The 8,555-nt window shown below is 33.6% G+C and overlaps 1 protein-coding gene and 1 long non-coding RNA gene across 2 annotated transcripts; both read left to right on the forward strand.

Moving 5' to 3' along the window:
- The first annotated feature begins 2,011 nt into the window (after positions 1-2,011).
- On the forward strand, positions 2,012-5,234 carry LOC144553217 (WAT1-related protein At5g64700-like). Its single transcript, XM_078301316.1, has 7 exons — positions 2,012-2,236; positions 2,332-2,394; positions 2,766-2,882; positions 3,143-3,398; positions 4,354-4,512; positions 4,610-4,761; positions 5,090-5,234. Exons 1-7 carry the CDS (start codon positions 2,064-2,066, stop codon positions 5,232-5,234), a joined length of 1,065 nt encoding a protein of 354 aa, XP_078157442.1. The 5' UTR covers positions 2,012-2,063.
- Positions 5,235-6,557: 1,323 nt separating this feature from the next.
- Positions 6,558-7,435, forward strand: LOC144552969 (uncharacterized). Its single transcript, XR_013511286.1, has 2 exons — positions 6,558-6,744; positions 7,253-7,435. It is a non-coding gene; the product is annotated as an uncharacterized LOC144552969 (long non-coding RNA).
- The last annotated feature ends 1,120 nt before the right edge of the window (positions 7,436-8,555 follow it).

Raw genomic sequence — 8,555 nt, forward strand, 5'->3', positions numbered from 1 at the left:
ATATTTAAAGGAGGCATCTAATTGTCCACAGCTTTTTGTCCACCATTTATCCACAGCTTTGACTTGTGCGAATACTGTAAAATTACTTCTACATGCTGTATAATTATACAATATATCACATAAAATATATCACTTAATCACAAAACATCCAGCAACTATTTGAAGTGGTCCCATGATAGTTAGAAAAATATTGCAACTTACACAACAGGACAAAATAAATGTACTTTCAAACTGTACTTTCGGAAATTACAGTTATAGAAAGTTATTGGCAGTTAGAGTTAGTTATTAGCGGTTATTAGCACTGGGTTGAATCTTGTATACTATAAAATTGAATATTGTATACTGTAAAATTGAATATTGTATACTGTAAAATTGAATCTTGTATACTGTAAAATTGAATCTTGTATACAGTAAAATTTTCAATTGAATCTTGTATACTGTAAAATTGAATCTTCTACACAGTAAAATTTACAATTGAATCTTGTATACTGTAAAATTGAATCAGCAGAACTGTAAAATTGAATCTTGTATACAGTAGAATTTTCAATTGAATATTGTTCGAATGAGTAAGAAGTCTTTCTATCATCTTTTTCTTCCAGATTTTCACAAGATGAATACTGTAAAATTACAAGATAAATACTGTAAAATTAACAAATCAATACTCCATATCGCCTTTCTATCATCTCTTTTCTCCAGATTTCCACAAGATGAATACTATAAAATGACAAGATGAATATTGTAAAATTAACGGGGCAATACTATAAAATTAACAGATCAATACTCCATATCGCCTCTCTATCATCTCTTTCTTCCAGATTTCCACAAGATGAATACTGTAAAATGACAAGATGAATACTGTAAAATTAACAAGGAAATACTGTAAAATACTGTAAAAAAATAGTACATGTTCTTGCATTTGGAAACAGCCATTTCACTGCTTGATGCATGATTCAAATACAAAACCATATTCAATATATAGTAATCTAACATAAATTCAGCAAACTATATATATTTTTTCAATCTAAATGCATTATTTTTACTGTTGACCTGAAGAACAAATCCCCTCACGTTGTCACCAACTACTAGACTCCAAAATTTTCCTTTTATCAACAGGAAATACTGCAATTTTGCGCACCTTCCACAGGATTAGCGGATTAGCGGAGACCAGTCGCTCACCTTCCACAGGATTAGCGGAGACCTGTCGCTCCTTTTTCGCTGCGCGCCTGGAATCGATTCTCCAGATTCGATTCGAGTTTTTAATAATTTTGTTACACGCGAAGGTACGGGTGTAGATTAGAAGAGAACAAAATGAAAAGAGAGAGAGTTCATTGGATTTGATTTCTCTTATTATCATATCAGAAGATAAATTTTGATGAACGAAAGAAAAGAGATGTAGATTTATCGGAGCAGAGAATTTGATGAAAGAGGAGATTGATCGGAAAAATTGAGAAGAGAAAAAAGAACGGAGAAAGAAAGAGATCGGAAAGTTATTAAATAAGGTAGTTTGAAAGCGTCGTTGGAAGTCTGTTAGTGGATAGTGCTGTGGACAAATGGTGGACAAAACCTAGTGGACAAAAACCTTTTCTCATATTTAAATTCATGAACTCATGTGTTGTATGAAGTTGATAGAACCGAAGAATTAATTTTTGCATAAAAAGATGGGTTCGAGAGTGTTGAATTGTCAGATATTGCCATAAAGAAGGAAAGAGATATATAACCAAATAATATTTTATTTCCTGTAATACCCTGATCGATCAGATAGTAGCGAAAAAATTATAATTTTTTCGTTGTACGTAAATTAAACTGAATTAATTAACAACAAAAGTGTAACAAACGGAGAGTGAATTTAAGCCCCTCATACAAATAAAATGAAAAAAAAAATTAAATTAAGGTGATGCATGCAAGGTTTCAGTCATCAAATTTAAGTGCGTTGGTATCAGATAGAGTTTCTCCCTCTACATATATCATATATATGTTCTTCCACTCAAGAATATAGATAGCACTATATATTAATAGAGGCACAAACCGAGGTATCATTATACCAAAACAAGCAATACTCTGCAATGAGCAACACTAAAGCTTATGTCGTTGTCTTTCTCATAAGGTTTATTTATGCAATTATGCAAATACTAACAAAAGCTACCTTCAACAATGGCATGAGCACATCTGTGTTTGTGTTCTACAGACATTTAGTTGCCTCACTCTTCATGATACCAATTGCTTTTTTTCTTGAAAGGTAACATTTATATAATTAATTAGCAGTAAACTCTTTTTCTCTCGCTAAAATATCTACAATTATCCTTTCTTACATGCATCTCTTATTCTTTGCAGGAAAAGAGCACCTCCACTTTCTTGTAAAATCTCCTTCAAATTATTCATGCATGCTTTATATGGGTAAGTTGAAGGGTATATTATATCCTCAGATGTCTACAGATCAATATTATTTCTTTCTTTTGATATGTTTTCCTTTTGAGAGTTTGCTCTTGAACTTAAATATAATAGAAGTGTCAGGTCAAGTCCGTACCAGTAAAAGACACCATTACCAGTATCCTCCTACCAGCATTGACTGTAAATACCAACATGGTGGCAGTAACAATGGAATCTACTGTTACTGGTAAGTGTATGTGTATTAATTCCTGCATGGTAATTTGAATAGGAAGCAATTATATGTCATACTTGCTTATGTAGTCCCATTTGCATCTGATAATTTTTAGCAATTTCAGGCCTCTTAATTGTTGGATCATTTTGTTTTATGTTACTTTCAGGATCTCTGGTTCCATAAATATTTACAGTATAGGCCTCAAATACACATCAGCAACGTCAGGGGCTGCCATATACAATCTTCTCCCCGTCATTGCTTTCTTCCTGGCACTTCTATTGCGGTAAAAAAGAAAGATACAGACTCTTGCTAATACTGGCATTACCAGCTAAAAAGTAAAATTTTATAAAATGCACCAAATTTATTTATTTTTGTTATTTATTTAAAGGGAAAGACTCTGTAATTTAGAGACAAAGTTGGGTTTCTCTGTTAATTTATCATTTTTATTAATACTTTTTTTTTGTAATTCTTTTCCTTTTTAAGGACAAATGACCATATTTGTTGAATAATATATTATGGAACTATAATTGTATTGGAATGAAGGATGGAGTCTGTGAACGTAAAGAGGTGGCACGGAGTTGCAAAAGCCTCTGGAATTCTACTTTGCATTGCAGGCGTTGCAATTCTCGCATTTTATAAGGGGCCTGTGTTGAAATCCATAAACCATAATGAGTTGCTCAAAAATCATGGAGCAACCAGCCATGGAACGTCTACAATGCACTCCAAGATTAAATGGATTATGGGGATTTTCCTCATGACGCTTTCGGTCATTACTTGGTCTCTTTGGACTGTATTTCAGGTAACATATATGTGTTGGAACCTTATTGTTACACATAAATAATTTAATTCTATATGTCACTATTGATCTACCTAAGCCAAAATAGTCATCATGCAAAATTAATCAATTATTAGGAAGCAGACGCAATACCTGACTCCATTAGCGTATTTATGCAAAGCTTCTCTCAAAAGTGGTTGATGAACTTGTAAGACGGTGGCAAGAAAAAACTTCGTGCCGATGTAGAGGTTGAAGTGTCGGCGGCCTCCTTAGTGGTAGGATAAAGCCTTCCAAAGCTACAAGACTACCCTTGTGAGATCGTGTTCACAATTTCTTAATGATCTCACCTCTCTATTCTTTAATGGGGAGAAGTAGAGAAGGCTACAGAATTGACTAGATGACGGCTAGAAAATTCTGCAACTTTTCGTATATTCTTGTGGTTTGGGGACCAAACTATTTATAGAGATGTAGAGTCGGCATATTACCAAGCCCTAACCCTAACCCTAACCCTAAACCAATTTTCAGCCACATGCCAACTTAAAAAAACGTGCAACTGCATCAAAATCCGTGCAGCAGCTGAAAATTTGGTTTCCTTAATTGCAAATTTCAGAATCAGTCCATCAATGATTTGATTTTTGCCTAAATTGTTCTACACATTTGTGGACCACATCCTAATGAATATATTGATTGTCTATTTCCTTATTTGATCACTTTAATTGACAATCATATATGACAATAAATAATGCATAATTAGATTACATATATGCTCAATGTTGGTATTAAATCCAACGAGGTTGGCAATAAATCCAACAATATGTTAATTAATTGGTACCAAAAATACCATATTAAATCTTTGGTTAACTTGTAAATTGTAATATATTATTATACAAGAAGCTCATATATAGTTTGGAAAAGCCCCTCATAAACATTAATTTTACTAACTGTGGCATTGTGGTTTGCTTTTATATTTGTTCAAAAGGGACCCATGTTGGTAGAGTATCCATCCAAAGTACTAAACACAACTCTACAATGCATCTTTGCTACAATTCAATCATTTTTCATGGCTCTTGCTCCGGAAAGGAACTTCTCTAGATGGAAATTGGGTTTCAACTTGGATCTCCTCACAGTTATTTATAGTGTAAGTTCAGCATGATATATATAGCTTTAATAATATATACATAAAATATATATTGATGGGCAAACTAATTAATAGATTTGAGGTGATGAAATTGTAGGGAATTGCAGTGAGCGGAATTTCATACTACTTGCAAGTATGGGCAATTGAGAAGAAAGGGCCAGTTTTCTTGGCCATGTCTATGCCTCTGACACTAGTTTTTACAATCATTTTCTCTTCACTACTCCTAGGAGAAGTTATTAGCTTGGGAAGGTGCATATCTATCTAATCTAATATAGCAAGGATATATTGATTGTTATTTCATTTGAACTTTCTAATTTATATATATATATTCTATATATAATATCTGTTACAATATATCTTTCCATGTAATTATAAGCTTGCTAGCCCAAATTTAATTTCTGTCCTTTTCTAATCAACTTCAATCAACATCTAGTTAATAGTATGTGCATTAATTGTATGACTATATGACTAATTACGTGTTATTTTTGTGTTGTTGTTATTGTTGTTGTTGTTGTTATTAAATAAATATTAATTAATTATATTATATTATATTATATTATATTATATTATTGTACAGCGTAATTGGTGGAGCGCTGATGGTTGGAGCACTTTATGCAGTTCTTTGGGGCAAGAGCAGAGAACAAATTGAGACAGACCAAAAAACAACAAGTCAAGATAAGCAGCTCTCCTATCAGGACTCCTATAATAGCACCTTGGTATAAAAGGGACTGAATGGTGTATCTGTCCAGAGACGATCTCAGCCTTTCATTTATCAGATCCAACCATTCTAAATCATTGTGTTGAATATCAGATATTATATATGTATTACATGTATCCATTTGTGTACAAGTCTGGAATTAATTATAAAAACACCCGCCACGTGCTAAGCCACATGAAAATTGTATCTCTTTTTTCTTTCTTCCCCACGCGTTTCTTGCTTCTACCACTGAAAACGCATATGCTTTCCTCTCTTCCGTTCCACCTTCCTCTCGCTTTCTTCCCGATGCAAAGGACGTGCTTTTTCTTCTCTCATTCTCCTCTTTCTCTTTCTCCTTCCCAATGGTCCATTGAATCTCATCTTCCCTTTCGTTCTCTCGCTCTCAAGCTCTCGCCTGTCTGTTGCTCTCTCACCTCACGATCTTGGTCGCCTTCTCACCTCTTGCTCTCTCGCTCGGTCACTCAGAGGACCTCTGGCTCGTTCCTTCACTCTCTATCAGGTACGCTCTATCTCAAGACCCCATTTTTCTATAAGAGCTTGATTTTAGGGTTTTAGCAAGGTTTTGGATGGTTTGGATTATCCTCGGCACCATTTTCAAATCTAACTTCATAGATAGGATCGCAAGGGTTTTAGCAAGGTTTTGGCATAATCTGGGCATCAAATTTGAAAGATAAAGTTGATTTGAGGTTTGGGTGTTTTAAGTTACCGGTTTCACTACTGACAGTGACCAAGATATGATTTTCTTCAACTCCACTGCATGCTTGGTTCAATTGGACTCATAGGCAATATTCCTATGTTGAAATCTGAAAATTTTGATGAGCAGTTATTTTCGTATTTACCTAATGGGATCGTGGTTCTATTGATTTCTGTAGCGAAGTATCAACTATCAAGGCACTGGTCACTGGATACTAGCTGCTACGAATGGTACTGAGCTATGGAATAAAAATAGTTGTAGTAGGGAACTTGGTTCTACTGGTAACTTAGGGTATTGGTTCAACTGGTATAGTGGCTCTAATTTCTAAAGTATCTTTTGTTTGTATCATAATATGGGGCTCAAAGTGTGAGCTATTAAGATTGTAAAATATATCATAGTTTGTGTGTTTCAAGAAATATGCAGTGGTGGAGGGCACTGGAGACCACTGCTGTGAGTATATGACCGGTGGCTGTGTTGTAGTACTTGGAAAGTATGTTTCTATCTTTCTGAATTTAAATGTATATCACTGTTAACATGAGTAATAGATGGATGTTTAAAATTCTTTGGAAATTTCGAAACAAATTTAACTTTAGGAAGACCAAGTGAAAAAGATACACCAGAAGCTTGTGCCGATTTTGAGAAAGTAAAGAGCAAACAACTACAGTCTGCCTGAATCCATTCGAGCAAATTCAATTTTGCATAACTGGACTTCGCTTGAAGAGTCTGTCATAGGAAATAACACATCTAAAACCTGAAAGGGAGGGATCTGCTGATCTTGTTGGCTTGAATGTTAGTCAGCTATCTGGTATATCTCAAGCATGTGAGTTTAGTCCCAACGGCTTGTGTATTTGTTTCACTTGATACTTGCCATAAATACAGTTTCATGTATCTCTTTTTCTGCATGAAACTGCAAATCTCAATATTCAGCTATAAAGAAAGTAGCTTGATTTAGAAGAGGACTGCGTGAAAAATTCTTTCAAATCAAATGTCGTATAAAACTATGTAAATTTTTAATCTGATAAATTTAGCAATACTTGTGTACTTGTCAAGAACTTGCTTATTAGGAATTCATGTTCAAATCATAAAGATAACAATGCCTCCTTGTCAGAAAGAGATGAGGTGACATAGATTTATCCTATGGGCAGTACAATTTTATATTGTTTCTGAATTTGTTCACTACGGTAACTTCATAATTCCAGGATGTACTTCTTTTTTGTTAGCAATTTAAATTGATTTTGTTAACTTAAATTGACCGTTCATTATTGCATTTAGATTTAAGATCCACTATTTCAAGACTTTGCTAACCTGTTGTACGCATTACTTTTTAGGTGTGTATTTTCTTCTTAATTCATTGTAGTACTGGATGGCTTCTGGTTCTAGGCTCCATTCTAATGAAGTTGTACTATGCTCAATCATGTATTGGCGTTCTATCATTTTGTTGTTTTTTTCATTTTGAGCATTAGAACCTTAAGATAAGTGCCAACAAATAAAACAGTTGAACTCTCTCGTAATTGCACTGTTCTAGCTAATTCTGTGAGAACTCTTTTTGCCTATTCCGGATTTTTTAATATAACAGTTAGTGAGCCATCTGCTCACCAACCTTAGATAGTATTGGGATGTACATTGATATATTTCTTTTTTTTATCAGTACCATTAGTACAAATTTAATGTTTTTATTAACTTCTTTAAGTTCAATGAAACTTGTATAAGAATCCAGTATTAACTAATACATAATTATGCAATCAATTCTTATTAATCATATTTAAATAAAATGATTAAAACAAACTTTCAATCTCCACGGCAACGCGTGAGCACTTGACTAGTATCCAAAACAAGGAAGAAACAAATTCTGCTCAAAAACAAGAAATTCTTCCGTAAGAATAACTAATTAATTTGTTGCAATTAATTCGCCAACAAAATTTGTGATGAATGCAAGTCATGAAAATGTACAAAATTTTGTGATCCACAGGATAAACAAAATTTGGTTGGTGTCATATTTTTACAATGGTCAAATATATAGTTTTACTTATAGCGCATAGTAATTGATATATGAGAGGGATTCTAAACAAGGAAAGAATAAATTGGAAGTTGTTATAGTTTGCTGCTTTTCTTTCATGGATAAATTAATCTTCGTGGAGCTGCATGGTCCATTGAATTTTTATCATTTTGCTGTTGCTAGCTAGTGACTTGTACGTATTATCCTCTCCTTTAATTGTTTCTACAAATAGTTAAACTCGATTGTGTAATCTCGACAAATATTGGATCGTTCTGTTTTTTTTAATATAATTGTGGTACAGCAATGCAAAGCATATAAGTAATGTAATTTCGTTGAAGTGCTCTCGTTTTGTACGTAATTAACTGTAGTACTAGTGCGCACACCATACAAGTCACTCAATGTGATCTAAGCATCAAAATTGTAAAAGACAGATTTAAAATAATTAAAAGTAGCAATAAAATCCATCGGACTTGTACTCAAGTGTGTTTAATTATATATTCTTCAAAACTGCATGCGCTGATCAATGATCTGTCCTTAAGATTTGAGTTTGAAATCCGTACCGTACGTTCTAATCCTGATCAATCTAGACCAAGTTGGAAATTTAGGGGCTAGTTTAAGATTTGTGACAATTTTAT

The sequence above is a fragment of the Carex rostrata genome, chromosome 4 (assembly GCF_964058835.1).
Source record: "Carex rostrata chromosome 4, lpCarRost1.2, whole genome shotgun sequence".
In the NCBI taxonomy this organism is placed as follows: Eukaryota; Viridiplantae; Streptophyta; class Magnoliopsida; order Poales; family Cyperaceae; genus Carex; species Carex rostrata.

Bases quoted from the DNA above. Each gene is read 5' to 3' on its own strand.
- LOC144553217 (XM_078301316.1), top strand. From the start codon at position 2,064: ATGAGCAACACTAAAGCTTATGTCGTTGTCTTTCTCATAAGGTTTATT. The intron at 2,237-2,331 runs GTAACATTTATA...TATTCTTTGCAG, and splicing joins ATTGCTTTTTTTCTTGAAAG to GAAAAGAGCACCTCCACTTT. The intron at 4,762-5,089 runs GTGCATATCTAT...ATTATTGTACAG, and splicing joins GAAGTTATTAGCTTGGGAAG to CGTAATTGGTGGAGCGCTGA.